This window comes from Euprymna scolopes, chromosome 9, assembly GCF_053919585.1.
Source record: "Euprymna scolopes isolate OS-2025 chromosome 9, ASM5391958v1, whole genome shotgun sequence".
NCBI lineage: Eukaryota > Metazoa > Mollusca > Cephalopoda > Sepiida > Sepiolidae > Euprymna > Euprymna scolopes.
Window position 1 is genome coordinate 131,594,405 of NC_136490.1, and position 18,277 is coordinate 131,612,681.

Sequence of the window (18,277 nt, forward strand, 5' to 3'; positions counted from 1 at the left end):
TTGTTGGGGGAGGGGTGTCCATTGTTATGACACCATCTCCTTAAGATTTACCTCCTCTTTTTGGGGAGGACAGGGTAATATATGTTCATATGTATATTAGCAAAATTATGACAAAGGGACGATATTTTTGCTAGTTAAGACAAAACATAAAAACTTAGTAACTGGTTAAATTATTTTTCTTTCTTTATAAGATAATAAAAATGTCAACTTACTTCCATGATGAACTGTCCGGCATAGGTACCCTGAGGACAAAAATAAAAATCATATATATTTATATATCAATAATGAGTAATAACATACTTTAACACTTTATTGAAATTTCAGTTTATTTGATCATCAGAAGTGCAGCATGCCGTGTGTTTTGGTATCAACAAAACGAAACCTGTCAGTGTTAGATATTGGCCGAGCAATGCCAAAATGTGTGCTGGTTGAAGATTATTATGATTATTCAAGCCAAAAAGTTTTGTCAGCTAAAATATATTTGAGAATAATCAAAATATTTAGAATAAATATTTATTTACATTAATTTAAGAATGTAACTTTAACAGGTTATAACAATTTAGTTGACAACTTAGAATAATGACATGTAAAAAGATCAGGTGATTATCTTAGTAACGTATACTAATGACGTCATTTAGAAAGGAAGATGGTCTTTTTGAGATACATGGAAATTAGTTGAGGCAAAGTAGTCTGAGTCGAGAGAGGGACAGAGAAGGTCTTCAGATTGTGATGGCTCCAAGTAGAGGGGGTCAGAAATGGCGATAGTCGGAATCAGCGTTGCAACTTTTAAAAAGAGAGAAAAAAAAAACACTCTGGAATAAACAGTTGCTGAAAATAAAATCCGAGGCTCTGTCATTTCTTGGGAAGAATTTTCATTGCAGCTTTCCGTTAAACAAGGCCAAAGATGGACCAGATATGTTCCCAATTGGCCAGATGTTGAAACCCCAAGTAAGTGTTATTTGTCCTTTATGTTGTAAAAGTATGTATATTATTGTCCTGTTATGAACTGTAATTAAATGTACATACATACACATAAACTTTAGATTAGACAATCACAGCACTAGATGGTCATAAATGAACACACACATATATACACACATCATATAGATAGTTTTGACACTTGTATATAAATGTATATACACTCTCATACAATCAAACCAATCACCCTGATGCGTTATGATACAACAGAACAGTACTGTATGTGGATGACTATTAAGCCCAGCTGACTTTGTAAATATATTTTCACCTGACGCATATTTAAGCAATTAAGCGAAGCCCACTATTAGTTTGTTTGTAAACAAACTGATGGTTTGAGCACTGTGCGACGGGCAAGTGTCAATTTAATAGACGAGGAAAAATATGAGCACTGACTCATAGTCTGATGGTTAGAGCTGCCGATTGTCAACACGATGGTTGTAGGTTCAATTCACGACTGGGGAAATGTGTATGTCTAGCCGCACTGATGAGTCGTGATACAACGAAACAATACTGTATGTGGATAACATATATATATGTGTGTGTGTGTATATATAGTAAATAATGTGAATGATCGTTTTACATGTGTTCATATGTTGACAGAAAATAAAATTGCAACACCTTTGCAGGTACTATGAGCTTAAATTTACTAAAAATTAAAGTTATGGACGTTTCCTTTTTAATGAAATACTTTGAATTAATTTCCATTATGGAGCTGTTTTTTTGTAGACTACATGGTCATTTTCAAGTCACTGTCAAATACTTGTTAGGCCATTCTTTCACGTAATCAAATTTTGTCCATCCATCATTTCCAATCCTCTCATAGTAGTATTCATCACCCAACTAATAATCTCATTCACACTTATCCTCAAGTGACTTAAAGTAATCAAATTTTGTTGATTCCATCCATCATTTACAATCCTCTTATAGTATTGTTCAGTATTCAACTGCCAATCTTGTAGCAATTATACATTGAAAACTTACATACTCACACATGATAATTTATTGATTATCCTATCAGAACGCTTTGTGTGAAAGGTAATTCAGTTTTCTCATGTTTTTTTCTAACAGTCGGACTGAAGATGTCAATCCGAGTGCATGTGAATGGAGCAGTTAGATTTAAGATGTCAACTAGAACAGTTTTGCATTTGTGTCCCGACTGAGCCTCATGGTGAACAAAAGAGAGAAGAGTGAAAAGAAAAAAGTAAGAGAGATGGACTAGTTGTTAGAGAGTTAAACAGTGAGAGGGTATGAAAGAGACAGAACAAAGAGAGGGGAATGAAGCAAAAGAGAGATAATGACAGAAGTAGAAAGCGCAAGTGAGGAAAGGATGTGCAAGAAATAGAAAAGCAAGAAAAGAAAAAAAGAGCAAGAAATATAAAGGGAACTTTAGAGTGAAAGACTAGAAAGGGAGGAGGTAGAGGAGAAAAAAAAAAAGAATAGTAAAACAAAATATTACTCACGGTCATTGTTGAGCTCTGACCAGAAGCTAAGACGCCGACTCCCCAAATTATTTTCATGGTCAATGAGTAATTTGCTGCAATCCAAATTCCCTGTGAAAGAAAGATAAATACCATAAACAATGTAATAAACAGAGAAAATAAACAGAAAGCAGTTGTTACATGACTTTTAGAAATTGACTTCCAAACTAACCTATCTCTGGCAAGGTCTATTTTATCCCTCTTTCTTTCAAATCAATTTTTATCATTTTTGTCTAGGAACTGAACTTGCTACCTCAATTGTTCTACATCTACTAACCCAAGAATTCTCAGCCATTGTTTCAACATGACATTACTATTAGAGTCTCTTGTTCAGCACACATCTCCCTGTACTATTCAGATTTGCATTACACATCCATTATATCTTTTTTCTCCATGTCCTCAACCCTCAATGTCCAGGTTTCATTTCCATACCTCACACTTTGTACACAAAGTCTGATAAACTCTTGCCTGAATCGACAGTGGTAACACTTTCAATTATGAGGAAGAACCCTACAATTATAACTATTATTAACTTAATTTCATATACAATTATAACTATTATTAACTTAATTTCATATGCAATTATATGTAATTTCATATACAATTATAACTATTATTAACTTAATTTCATATGCAAATATACGAAGAGAAATACCTTTTATTTCCCCATAGAAGAGATTCATTCCAAAATTAAAGCCTATTTTTTATCTTAAAAAATTGAAGAGCTACGAAGATGAGAGTGGTACTATTAAAGCGAGCAACGTTTTGCACCCCATAATTTATTTTTCCACATAGTCACTACCATTCTCAATGCATTTTTGCCAGCGATGAATGATGGCTATGCATGGGCATCCCCGAGTGTGTTTTGCCAGACAAAGGTTGCTCCAAAAGTAAAGTCTTCTTTTTATTTTAACTTAAAAATTTGAAGAGCTATGAGGGTGGGGGTGGTATCATTAAAACGAGCAACCTTTTGTACTCCAGAATTTACTTTTCTACAGTTACCACACTTGTCAATGCACTTTTGCCAGGAATTCAATGAGGCATCTGTTTCTGATGAATGTTTATGACAGGGGTTGCTTTCTTAGAGCCTCACATTGTCAATAAAGAAATTAAACTTTCAGGTTATGAATGCATAAGTTCAGTCATCATAACAATGCAATTTGCGATCCCCCTCTTATCCATTCAGATGAAAAAAAAAATAGGAGGCATTACTTTTAGTATACCCTTGTACATGTTCCAAGTTGTTTACCCTAGCCGCATAGTTTACTGGGCTATTATAGGTATCACCTTTTGCTAAACGGAACTATGTCATTGTTATCCCAAACAAATTAACCCCTTTGTTACAATGTAATACCATGTGTTACCTCGCACACCAATAATCGGCAAACCCAACACTGAGTCTCATGGATTTCTTTTTTTTTCCTTCTCATTCTGACCGTGTTGTTATCGCTCACACATTGGCGAATGCCGAAGGGGTGCACTGGCTCAGAAGTATAAAATATAAAATAAAACAAAAGAAAATACAGACTGACACTTTCTGCAAATATTTGTTGCACTCTGGGTGTGTGTGTGTGATACAATTGTAGGAAATTACCCTTCTAACACTAACGCCCATATCTTAGTTTTTCTATTGAGGTTCAATCCGTCAGTTGATGCTGCTCATCTTGGATCTCCCAAAACTCTGCCGACCTGGTCCAAGTCACAATCTGCCTTCGACTAAGTCACACTGGCAGCTCTCCTCAACTCAGCTTATAACTGTTAACCATCCCCCAATGTTGTAAAATTCATAGCCACTCCCAAAGTGCTCACAAATGAACTCTAAAAATATATCCAGTTCTTTTATTCTCATCATCTACCACAGCTGGAATACAACCTCCACCTCAGTTCTTATGTTGCTGAACAACTTCCTATACCTTTGTCTTTTCACCAACCCCATTTCATATACTTTTCTTTTATTGATAAACTTATTTCTTCTTTTCCTTATATTTTTTTCTCTTTCCTTTTTTTCTTCCTAACACTTTGGAGATGGGGCAACATCAACAGTATCACAACTAAAGGAAGTGAAAAACATTAAATACTTACAGCATTAAATAGGGTCGGCTCTTTTCCATTAAAAGCTGCAGCAAACACAGCCACAACAAACAGGTTAATTAGGAATGAGACGAACAGAGCAATACCTGGAAATTAAAAATAATTTTAATCAAATATCAATATTTAACTTTTTAAAGTTGGTAATATTAAATGAGCGGAAATGGTTATAGTAAATACAGTGGTGACATTCAATTATGTTTATACAATAACCCAAAACAAACATTAAAGTTAATCTACAGAAAACAGCATTATTAATTAGATATATCTAGCCATAGTGTTTCCACTTGCAATTTATTTTTGGATCTGTTTTTAAACTGCTGTGTTTTTTTGTTTTTTTTAATATTCTTTTGGTTTTTTAGACTATATATAGTTATAACGATTTTTTCAGCTGTTGTCCTTATGAAAATAATTCCAAACTTGTCAACGTATTATTTAGAATAAATTAAATCGAATTCTATTTTATTGTAAACGTACTGCAATGATCCAAAATACAATATAAATTTTGTAGAAAGAAAGCTATTGATGACAAAAAAAGTGATTAACATTAATTTCATTTTGAAATGAAATTCCACCATAATGCATTTCAGTTCTTTTGTACACAAGTTAACCATTTTATTCTTTTCTTAATTTCTAAATTAAAAACAAAGCACCCCTACTTCTTGAAAAACACACAAACACATTAGCCAAGCAAGCAAGTCAGTGAATACTCAATCCTTAATAACTCATTTATAAATAAAAGCTTAGCATTTGGAGTGAAAAAGTCTTTCCGGTTAATTTATTTAGAGGGAAAGAGGGGTGAATCTTGGTTTTCTCAATTTTGCTGGGCAATGTCAGGGTACCAATCCTGCTAGTTTCTAATATACCAGCAGCCAAAGGTAAGTAATTCTACAACTGTTACAACATATATGCAAAGAAAAAAATGAGTAAGAACAATAAGTAAAGGTGACTGCAATACTTACTCGATTCAATTCCATAGTATTTGTTTGCCTCTTTGATTTCTTGGGGATTGTTACGATTGATTGTTCGACTCTAAATAAATAGAAAAATGTCAGGAACTTTTGTTTTAGTTATTATCACAGCCAGTTTCAACTAAAAAAAGTATGAACAAGTATTTAGTTAAAAAGAAAACAATAAGTGTAGTATGCATGAATATACAAAAGGTCAGTGGAAATATCCTAAAACATTCAGAAGACAAGATAATAGTAGCATTAAACATGTAGGTAGTCATGTTAATATCAAAATAAAATGAATAAGACTAACATTATTATTAAATGTTCAGAAAACAATAACACAAAGAGCAAGATAAAACAAGGATAGGAAGTGAAGAAAATATGTTGAATATCCAAGCCAGGATGTACTGGAGGAAATGTCACCTGGAAGGAATAAAACATCTGATGCAGATATACACCTGGCCGGAAGAAACAAAATTTAATAGCTGGAAGAAGCAAAATACTGTTGATTGTAAAAAATAAAATAATTGTTGACTGATTCAAAGCCAACTCCAAAAGTTATGCTGTTCACAAAGGTTAGAAATAACCTGTGACTAAATAAAGGATCTAGAGGCATGGCTATATTGACAATGAAGGTGAAACACCAGAATGGGTGTTTACAGATAGATGCATGGGTTTCATAAATTATTATATAAACAAAACCAACATTGAGGATTGATGGAGACTGAGCGAATGAGGGATAAAGACTTGGCCAGAGATATGTTAGCTTAGAAGTTAATCTATAAAATACCCTTAACACATGCCAGCATATAAAATGATGATGGTGATGATAACAGAGTTAATGAACTAAACAGAAATAATTGATACTATAAATATTCTTGGGAATAACTTTAGTTTCCTCCAGTGACAATAGAGAGTTCTGGGCTCGTAGGTCCTTATTTAATTGCATTCCTTCCCATGATTGATAGGATTGATGGGTCATGCAAAAAGGAATGGCTCACTAGTGGCAGTATGGGTTAATGTTTTCACCATCATTGGAACGTGACAGTAATCAATTATAAATGCCAAAAATTGATCTAAAACAAAAAACAAATCACACATTTGTATAATAACAATATTTTTCAGTGATTTATTTTATTTTAAATAAAGTTGGCCACCACTAAAAAAAAAAAAAAAAAAAAAAAAAATCACCCTTTATATATATAACAAATTTACATGATCGCAATACTGGACATGCTCATGTTTCGGACAAGTGATTGGTTAAAACCAGAATCCCTCGTCAGGCAACAATAAATGAGTGCTTTTCACAGAAGAAACCAGTCCTCAAACCTATACCTAGCTCTTCTTTTATTGAGCACTCTTAATAACCTCGTTAAATTCATTAGTTATCACTCTTGAATACCTTTAACCTGGTATATAAAGGGTGATTTTTTTTAGTGGCAGCAAACTTTAAAGTAAAAAAAAAAATTAAAAAAAAAAAAAAAAAAAAAAAAAAATCACAGAAAAATATTTTTCTCTCCCTCTCTCTATATATGAGAGAGAGAGAGAGAGAGAGAGAGAGAGAGAGAGAGAGATGTGTGTGTTCCCTATAGAAGGAAAAGTTACAAAATCTACATAAAAACTAAAAGTGTATTCTCATGCAAAATTTACTGAGAAAGACAATGCAAGTGGTCCTGAATCTCTAAGCACACCCCTCAAAGATGCACAGAACACTCCTTCAAATTTTAAATACAGATATCCAAATTGAATCAAATTCAAACCATAAGACACTAATTTAGAGTTTTCCAAATTTCAGTTTCTTCTGACTATGCCAGAGAACAAAACAGAATCTGGAATCAAAATGTAAATTGTAGTATAAAAAAAATGCATTCAAATTTGAAAATCAAATAATTAACGAAATTGTAATCAATAATATCCACAATGAAGGTGTGAAGGGATTATTGTAAAATCTAAAAAAAGTCTGAAGAAATTGTACTCTAAGGTCCAAAAATTATTACCAATGTAATTCGATGAGTAATTGAGATATGATGAAGTCGAAAAAACTAGTATATATAAAGAAAATCTACAGAACACCAAGAAAATATCCAGATTATATTGTGTTAAATCAATTTATAAACAAATAAGTGAAGTTACTAGCCATTTTTTAAAATCCGCTTCCAAGCCAGTGAACAAATAATTCAAATATAAAAAGTTTAATGAAAAATCTAAAATCTAATTAATAAAGGAAAAAAGTGAAACAAAAGTATGGTATGAGAATTTATGAAAGACAATGTTCCTCATTCAATCCCAAGCAATTTTGGATCTTTCTGCTAGTACTTAATTAAAAAAAAAAGTTTATAAAATAACATTTATGTATCAGGCATTGACAATATCATCAGATCAGAACAAGAGTATGCAAATATCAAAGTACAAATGGCAATAAAGTAATAAAATGAGTCATAGAGCTTGACGTTTATGTACATCAACAGATCTGGTTACCCTTTTTTTTTTTATTCACACTCTTAAACTATAAATAAATTTATATTACTTTGCCAACATTCATACTTTGCTGGTTTTTTTTTTATTTATGAGTCTTAATAAAAAAACGTTATAGTCAGGTAACATACTTCCTAACTTCCAGCATAACGTTACCAGAAGTGGTGACAAGGCAAATCAGTTACTTCACTTTTATCTGCATGTACCCTATGTACCCTTCTTTTTTTTTTGATTACATTTTTTTTTTTGATGGTGGGATCCTTCTACCGCTCCAGAAGATATCTCACTACTGATGCAATTTTCTATCTATATAAAAGCCAAGTACATCCAAGGATGGAATACTGCTGCCATATCTGGGCAAGAGCTGCTAAAAACAGCCTATCCTGCCTTGACAGAGTACAAAATAGACTTTGTGGCTTAGTGGGGGATGCCCTTTTCTCTAACCTGCAACCTCTCTCCCACAGAAGAGACATTGCGAGCCTATCCTTGTTTTATCGTTATTTCCATGGCAGGTGCTCGTCTGAACTCCAATCTCTGGTCCCCCCTCGCCAATCTTTCATGAAAAACACCCATCTAGCTAAATCCACTGTGAAAAATTTCCTCCACTCTTTATCTGTGCCTAAATCAAAACGTGGATTCCATGAACAAAGCTTCTTTCTTAGAACTGCACACCTGTGGAACTCTGTTCCGTCTGCCTGTTTCCCACCTGACTACAACTTGGATGTCAAGTCCAACGTTAACAAATTCCTAATGAACTGCCCCCTTAAGTAAACACTTTATCAAATCTCCACACTAACGTACTGTACTTGCAATAACCCTTATACCCGAATGGCTTCCGGGCCTTGATAAGTGGTGACCACCGTGTAAAAAAAAAAAAAAAAAAAAAAAAAACTTATTTTTTAATTTTGTTATTAAAAGTGCAAATAAAGACTAATCGTGTTATTTTATCTGCATAATTTTGTTTTCAATAATGTCCTTTTCTTCTTTATTTCAATAAATCACTTCACGATAGAAATACTAAAGAACAATAAAAGTGAAGGAACTGATTTGCCCTGTCACTACTTCTGATAGTGATATGTCGGAAGTTACGAACTATGTTAGGTGACTATAACAAAAAAAAAAAAAAATAAGGTAATACTTTTTTAGTTCATGTATACAAAGACAATATATCCTGTATTATCTATATGATAAAATACTGTCAATTTCATGCTTGTACATTATTACCGTCCCCCCCCCTTTTTTTTTTAAAGATGGGATTATCCGATCACTGAAGATGCAATGCCAAAAAAAATTTTTTTTTTCGTCTAAAGTTGCTGTTGTGTTGAACATGAAACTCCAAATGAGTAGACTCAAGATTCAGTATTTGCTATGTACAAAGATGGTACAATAATATAATTCACATCGGACATCCACAAAATAGTCATGAATTCCTACAAAGGTTTTGAAAATAGACCCCAAAATCCAGATATATATTCTGAAACTAAATTAACCAGAGTATTTCAGTGTTTCAGTTTGAAGATAGTAAAATAATATTGTGGGATATTCATTTGCATCAGATGTCCATAGCATGCGTAGCTGGAATATACAAAAGATAAAGGATACCTCTATGGAATTTCCACAAGTTTCACTAGTATATAATATTTGGTAATAATAGGTACTGGCACTGATTATAAATTTAGCATGCAGTGTTCAAGTTTTATTAGGGTTATTAAGTTATTGTTTGTACTAAAACTCTTACTAAAGATATGAATGCATATTTCTTGACTTGAGGATAACTAGACTCTGGAGGAAAACTCTAACAGGGTTGAGCTTCTAAGGTGGTGAGATGATATATTCGCCTCTGACTGACAGCTCCAATAACCATGCTCGTATAAAAAGATCTGTCAGCAGTACTTCATTTCCCATTTAAGCAAAGAGGAAATTTTGATGCACAGGAATTCTAATAATTCTAGCCCAAGTATACGCCAGATGATCTGGTGCAACTTTACTATAGTGTCTTCGAAAAAATGGATTTCAGAAAAAACATTACATACTTATGTGCCATGCCAAAATTAGTATAAGTTCCAACAAGTGAAGCATGCATGGTCCCCCGTGACTGCACAGTGAACGAGGCATAAAAAAAAATAACTAAGTTAAGCATTGCCCACCCCTCATTTAGCCCCAAAAGTCCCCAGGGGATGTCAAATTCTGGTGAAAATGAACAAATGGTGCAGTTTTAGGCCTTAACATATGTACATTTGAGTTCTGCACCATGCAAAAAAAAAAGAAATGACTAAGTCCATCATTTGTACCCCTCCCATTGAGCCACAAAAGTCCCCAAGGCCTTAACATATTTAAATTTGAGTTCAGCACCATGCAAAACTGCTAAATAGACATACACAGAAAATTTTGGACAAATATGGTAAAATAGTCTCAAAAATGGAGTGTTTTTATTAGCCCTAAAAGAGCCCCTGGAGTACACCCAAGAGTTATCGTAAAGTATAGACAAACAAAATTATATAGAAATCAGTTTGTTACAACTTTTCAGAAAGTTGTATAAAAATCCAAGGCATCAATTTTTTTTAATAAGCACAAAAGTGTCAATTTTAGCCATTTTAATCTGGAAGGCACCCCTAGGGGGGCAACTGGAGTTTTCTCGGAAAATCCGTTCGTTTTTTTTTTTTTTTTTTTTTTTTTACTCATCATGTTTAACATTTGTACAAAATCTCAAAAAATTCTGAGGTGTAGTTATTGAGAAAAGTGTGGACAGATGAACAGACGAACAGAAAAGGCTGAATTAACAGGTCCACCCTCCTTTTGTTGGGGGACCAAAGATGACAAAATATGGTCCAGTATAAAAATTATTATAAATAAAAGTCACAATTTCACTGTAAATTAAACCATTTCGATGATTGAAATCAGGGGGAGATAATTGCTTTCAAGTCAGCCATCTTGCTTATTCTCGATAATACTACACACTTTTTTCTGAAAATTAGCTTTAGCATGTCTTCTACTGGACAATGTTTTGTAAATTTTGGAATACATAAGTACGTAATAATGTTTTTTCCTGAAATGTGTTTGTTCGAAAATACATGATTGGGTTGGAGAATACGCAAAAGTAAAGTTGCACCGATAATCTTGTAGCAGTCACATGTTTTGATGTACTATTTTCTATTTATGCAAACAGACAAAGTTAGGGGCTAATTAATTAGCCCATCATGGCTTGATGTAGGAATGCACTTCTTCAAAGTATGCCAGCACAGGTTTTTCCTGCTATGCAAACAGTTGAGATTTAGGAGTGGTATAAATTAAATGAGCTCTACTCAGCATTGGAATCTGTTACAGAGCATGGACCCATAAATTTGGTAAAGGTTACTATTTGTACTCTTCAGAAAACTGTTCTCATCTTGAGTGCTCATCACTCAACGTTTTGGCTGATGTAATCTCCAACTTTGTTCAGGTGTATCTTGTTGAACTCTGGAATCTTTCTGATGAACTCACGAATCTGCAAAAAATTTTGAATGGACCAATGATTTTATTTAATCCATGATGGAGCATGCTCTCATTTTGTTAGCCATGAATGGGTGAAAGTCTTAAGTTATTTGCAATTGTATTTGTGGGAACTGATTTTTCCATGCTAGTGAACTCATTAAGAACATAATATAAAAAATGAAAAACAAAAATATATCAAAAAAGAAGAGAAATAAAAAAAAAAAAGAGAAAACGAACAAAACAAAATAGAGAAAATGAAAAAAAGAGAAAACAAAAAAAAATAGAGAAAACAAAAAAAAAAGAAAACGAAAAAAGAGAAAACGCAAAAAAAAGAGAAAACGCAAAAAAAAGAGAAAACGCATAAAAAGAGAAAACGCATAAAAAGAGAAAACGCATAAAAAAGAGAAAACGCATAAAAAAGAGAAAACACATAAAAAGAGAAAACGAAAAAGAGAATGAAAAAAGAATAAGAGATGCAAAGAAAACAAAAATAAAAAGATAAATAAAAACAAAAAAATAACAAAAACAAAAAATAGGAGAAAAAATACAAAAAGAAAAAAAGAGAAAAACAAAAAAGAAAAAGGTTTTCTTACCAACACCAAAGAACTATGGAGATAAATGTTATGTGGCATGATGACAGCACCGATAATTCCAACCATTTGTTGGATGGCATCCTTGTTGCAACCAGCACACCAAGGAATTGCCAGACCTTTTAATATTTCAATCACATCTGGCTTCACAGTAAAAAACTGCAAATAAATTAAAAAAAAAAAAAAATGATTTTAATAAAACATTTTTTTTATAAGACATTACATACATACAATTTTGTATTTCAACTAGAATTAAACTAAAACTAGAGTCGCCAACCTGATCATCTAACCTCTGTCCCACTGACGAAATGTTGCATCCCCTTTCCTGTTTTACAAGTATTTTAATGGTAGATGCTCCGAACTACAAGTCCTTGTATCCCCTTGACGTAAATACCCCTGACAAACCTGACAAGCAGCAAAGTCCCACCCTTACACAGTAGAAATTCCCAGATGTCAGAAAGTCTTCTACTCTAATAGTTTTTTCCCCAGAACTGCTAGACTTTGGAATTCTCTTCCGAGTTCCCACTTCCAACTGTTTTGACATGCAAAAGTTCAAGTGTAATGTAAACAGACATCTTGCTGCTCAACTGCCTACATAGTATCCTTGCAACTTATGTCTCTGATAGTAACCCCTTTCATTAACATGGCACTGTGCCTTGTTTGAGGTGAAAATAAAAAAAAATTTGTATTATTTGTATTATTCAAACTACTGTTCTTATCTTGGTTATTGTTCTCCCGTTTCAGCAGATGTAACCTCAGACACAAGGACCTGTCACTTAATGGATAAAGTACAAAGTAAAATTCAGTTCTAAGAGACAATTATCTGAAGGTTGAAGATTCAGTCCTCAATGCAAGTGATACTAAGAATACAATTACAAATTAGTTAAGACTTCTACTTTGTAAGGTTTCTGAGTCGACTATCGTTGTAGTCGTCGTTCTTCTACCGGTGCGTGCGTGCGTGCGTGCTCTATATATACTACTAATCAGACGACGGTGTCACTCTTTTGTGTGTCCCGTCTTAATGGTCGTTCCTATTCTCTACATGCCCTCCCCCCACCATGTGACCACACTACCGTCGTTTTGTGGTCATGTGACAGGAGAATTCCGTGTAGTAGTGAGTTGGTCCTTGCATTTGAGGGGAAAGTGGCCTTGGTGCTCGTGTTACTCTCATGCTGCGTCGTGGGACCGGACTCGTCTGCATTGGCTTGTGGATGATCGGATCTTGGTCCACCTCCATATCTGTTTCTGATGTGTCACAATCAGCTTCTTCCACCTCCATCATCTCATGCATGTTGCACGGTGGTTTGCTGTCCTCCCTTCTTGGTGTTTGGGGAGGTGGTTGATGGGGTTGTTGAGTGGGTGGATACTCCGGCGTATCCATGACCGGTTTGATTTTCCTGAGGAAACGGCGATTGCGTAATGTGATCCTGCCGCTACCATCCAACCGTATCCTGTACTGCCTGTTACCCATTGTCTCGACGACTCTCCCAGTTTTCGCCCATCGTCGTGGATTTGGTCCCTCCTGATTCTGCACCTGCACAGACTCGCCGACTCGGAGCTGTTGGAGGGGGCGGCTGTGTATGTCGTACTGTTCTTTGTTAAGTACGTGCCTTTTCGCCATCGCCCTCTCTCTCAAATCTCTGGTCTCCGTCCAACGCTTGTGGATGCAGTATTTGTTGCGAAGTGCGGGGAGATGGCCCCTTACTGTTCGGCCATATAGCATTTCCGCCGGCGACAATCCAAGGTCTTGACTGGGCGTATTCCTATGAGTCATCATCGCCCGTGCTGCCCGATCATGATGTAGGTGTCCGTAGCCATCAACGCAGTCCATCAGCATTCTTTTGGCCGTTTTTACGGCCAGTTCAGCTCGGCCATTACTCTGGGGGTAATGTGCAGATGATATGCGCCTTTTTACGCCCCAGTCTTCTAGGAACGATTTGTATTCTAGTGAATCGAATGGTGGCCCTCCATCGGATGATATTTCCTCCGGCGCACCATACGTGCAAAACCAAACCCTCAGGGCGTTACACACCGCTGCAGCCCTTCCTGATGGTAGTGGTGTGACCTCAATCCAACCGGTATATTGGTCCGCGTATACCATGTAACTTTTCCCGTGCATATCTAGCAAGTCAGTGACTGTCTTTTGAAATGGGAATTCCGGGTTTATGGGTGGCATTAATGGTTCCCTAGGCTGGGATGGGGCGATCGAATTGCAACTCCGACATTGCGCCCTTGTTTGTCGGATGCTGGCGTCTAAACCAGGCCAAAATAACCGTTGTCTGGCGTTAGCCAACATACCATTCGCCCCTTGATGGGTGGAGTGTAATGCCTCTAACACCTCGGCTCTAAGCCGTTTTGGTATCAAAATTTTGTCCCCTTTTATGGGTACCCCTTCCAGACAATATAGTTGGTCTGCCATCGGCCAGAATTGCCGGATTTCTGGTGGTAGTTCGTGGCGTGACCTTGGGAACCCGTCTTGAATGTATGACGCCAACGTTCGGCACTCCTCATCGGTGGCTGCAGCTGCGACTATCCTATCCCAGGTGATCGCTCGGAACTTGGGGTCATGTGCGTATGCAGCTATGATGGATGCTTGTATACTCCCCTCGATTTGCTGGGAAGTGTCAGTGCCCTTTAGTCTGCTGTGTCTTAACGGCGCCGGGTATCGGGATGTGCAGTCCGGTGCTGCGTTGAGTTTCCCGGGAACATGCTTAATCTGGAACCTGTACATCAACGACCGCTCCTTGAATGAGAACAGGCGGGGATTTTTTATATTCTCCAGGATCTGATCCGAGAAAATTTTCACTAGGGGCTGGTGGTCCACGGTGACCAATAGGTCTGGGGATCCCAGGATGAACATCCTACAAGACTCTAAGCCATAAATCAGCGCTAGAGCCTCCCCCTCTATAGGGGAATAACGAGATTCTGCATCTTTCGTGAAGCGAGACCCGGCCAAAATCATCTTCCAGTGGTCCTTACCACAGTTGGGACCTAATTCCGTTGGGCATTGGCAATGCTTCTGGAACAGAAAATACCCAATGCCAACCTTACTGAAGTCGGTTGAAAGGCAGGTCGCTCTGTTCATATCGAAGGTTTTCACCCCTTCTTCGATTTTCTGAACGATATTCCTCTTCGACTCTTCGAAAAGTCTATTCAATGTGTCGTCCCAGTAAAATTTACGGTTCTTTGTCCGCAGCAACTCTCGAAAAGGGGCCATTATATCGGCCTGTGCAAATGTATACGACACCTGGTTAACTAAACCAAACCAGGACCTGATACCAGTAATGCTCGTTGGGGTCGGGAAATTGAGAATAGCCTCCGTCATTTTTTTAGTTGGCTTCACGCCGTCCGAGGTTATCACAAAGCCGGCAAATTCAACTTCATCGTCAGCAAATTGAAATTTGTCAGGGTTAAAGACTATCCCACTTTTACCACAATGGGTAATGTCCACAGTATGCCAGAAAGCCAATTCTAAGGACCTGTCCCATAGGAGTGTGTCGTCTATGCACCGGGTCTTTCGAGGCATGTCAACTGTGATGTCATCGAACCGGCGCGTGTACCCGTCCCCGGATGCGTGAAAACCCTGGGGAGCCCTGAGATACCGATAACGACCCCATTCCGTTATGAACGTGGTCGCGTCCCGGGCTTTTGGGGAGAGTGGCAGACTATGGTACCCATTCCATGCGTCCAAGACAGTCTTTTTGGTTTGGGCAGGCACCACGGACACCTGATTAAAAGGGGACGGTGTGTGATGAGTCTCTCTCATCGTTGCTGCATTCAATTTTTGTAGGTCTACCGTCCTTCTTGGTGACCCGTCTTTCTTTGGAGCGACTACCATCCTCGAACACCAGATCGTAGGTGTGCCTGCTGGTACCGGTTCGATAATACCCAACGCAACATCTCGATCCAAATCATCCTTTACCCTTTTCTTCCAGTGATGAGGGACTGGAATGGGTGTGTGTATGGCCGATGGTTTCGCCCACGGGGTAAAAGTTATATCCAGCGGCCTCCCTACCATGACTTGTAACGGTTGATGGGGGCAGGTGTTGAATGCGCTGGACTTAAAGTGTTCACGTAACCACTTCTCTAACCGTTCCCTATTATCTTCAGTGGGGGTAAACGGGATCCTCGCTGGCTTGTCCGGGACGGATTCTCTTTTCGGACATCCACACGGTGCTGTCCCACTTTCTGAAGCCGATAAATCGGCCTTTGATACTCGATGCGGGAAGTCGCGATTGATTACTCCTAGGTCTTTGAGGGCCGATTCTGACAAGTAGAATCCTGACGTGTTTTCTGAAACGTAGACCACTTGTCGCGTTTCCTTCTGACCGAGCTTAATCTGAGTCAGGACCACCCCCTTGATATCTAGGGGTTTGTCTGTGATTCCTCGTATCCTGTGGGTGGTAGGTATCAAGATCCTGCTGGTGCACCCTAATATTTTCAATATTTCTGGGCAACTCGAACACGTCTGGGCACCGGTATCTGCAATGGCCTGGATGCGGTGTTTTCGACGGCTTACTCCCTTATCCAAAGCGCACCCGAATTTAGCCTGGGACTCTGGTATCAGGGACACATCGACCATTAATGAGGGTGGTAGCTCAGGGGGACTTCTCCTGAACCCACCACTGCTCCATGCAAGGTGTGGCACTGCTGCTATTCTACCTTTTTGATTGTAACATGCCGGTGCCCCCTCCATTCTGCTGCCGAAAATATTCGATTGACGTGTGGCATCGTTTGTTGACTCCGCCGTCGACCTCTCCTGTTTCCGGCACACTCTTTGTAAGTGGCCTGTGACGCCACAATTAAAACATTTTAGCCCCCTCGCCGGGCAGTTCTTCCGCCCTTTTAACCCACTGGGGTGTGAGGTCCTCCCACACCCTTCACAAGGACTATTCTGAGGGGTTTTGAGCGGCTGCTCCTTCCGATATGGTTTTTTCTCGGTTGTTAGTAGGCCAAAAGTCGAATGTCCCTCTGAGCCTCGTTGCAACTGAGGACCAGACGTCTCTGTAGTTTCTAAACTAACCAGCCTGTGAAGCTTCTGCTCCACAGTGGTTAGAATATTTGCTTCGGCCAGCAATTTACACTGGTACTCCGCATTTGCCAGACCAGCTACGAGTTGGCCAGCTACCATGTCCTCCGAATAGTTTACGGCTTGCCGGCAGTTCTCGTTGGGGCACAGAACCGTGAAATTGCAAAACCGTGCCTGGGATCGAAGCTTTGCCAAGAACTGTGCGGGTCCCTCCCCCGTCTGTTGTCTGATGTTATGAAATTTATGTCTATGCACCTCCGGGTGTAGACCTTTCACCGCAATGAACTGTATATGCCTTAAGAGTTGTTCCTCTGTGACAGAATTGAGGGTTTCAGGCCCAACTAAGTCAAATAAAAGTCTATTTACCTCATTTGAGCAGGCTGTCCTTAGTTCATTGCGGATTTCCACGGGGTCGGTAAGGCCGCACATTTGTTTGTATCGGGCCCACGAGTCGATGAAAAGCGCCCAGTCCGCGTCGGTGAATCCATGTTCGATACATGGCCGGTCTGGTTTCTTGGTGTTAGACTGACTCGAGGCACTCCCTCCGCGAAGCTCATTGTTTTCTCTTTGCAGATTTATTAGTTGTTGAATCAACTGCATATATTGGCCCTCCTTGTGTTGTCCTGACGCCATTATACTCCAAAAATCGTGCAAAAGAAATTATGTTGAAAAATAAATCCTGTTCGTAGCGCCATGTAAGGTTTCCGAGTCGACTATCATCGTAGTCGTCGTTCTTCTACCGGTGCGTGCGTGCGTGCTCTATATATACTACTAATCAGACGACGGTGTCACTCTTTTGTGTGTCCCGTCTTAATGGTCGTTCCTATTCTCTACATACTTGGTCATGGCTGACTGAACAAGAGCATATTACCTTCAGAGATGAAATAAAATAAAGGAATTTGTTTGAAATTCCATACAGATTGCCCGAGTTCAATAGAAAGATTCCCCGAGTTTGACAAGATACACTTCAAGAAGGTCGAAGTTTACATCGACCAAAACATTCTGAAAATAACACTCAAGATGAGAACGGTAGTCCAAATATTACAAATTATCAATCCCCATCTCAAAAATTCAGAAACATAGTGATAAGACTTTTTAAATTTCTAACAAATGTCATAACAATTTCATTAAAACATTTCAATTTTAATAGTTGACCATTTTGTTATCTGACATAATAACCTTTGTTAGTCTTGTGATTCCGTAAGGGTCCAAAAA

At 37.8% G+C, this 18,277-nt stretch overlaps 1 protein-coding gene across 8 annotated transcripts in view; it reads right to left on the reverse strand.

The window, feature by feature from the left end:
- Positions 1-18,277, reverse strand: part of LOC145284844 (natural resistance-associated macrophage protein 2-like) — a 131,039-nt gene that overhangs the window by 34,649 nt on the left and 78,113 nt on the right. For all 8 annotated transcript variants that reach the window (XM_080133828.1, XM_080133831.1, XM_080133824.1 and 5 more), the window contains 5 exons: positions 12,037-12,192; positions 5,507-5,576; positions 4,539-4,633; positions 2,439-2,528; positions 213-242 (listed from right to left, as the gene is read on the reverse strand). In XM_080133828.1, the coding sequence (XP_079989954.1) occupies positions 213-242; positions 2,439-2,528; positions 4,539-4,633; positions 5,507-5,576; positions 12,037-12,192 (441 nt within the window). The remainder of the gene's footprint in view (positions 1-212; positions 243-2,438; positions 2,529-4,538; positions 4,634-5,506; positions 5,577-12,036; positions 12,193-18,277) is intronic.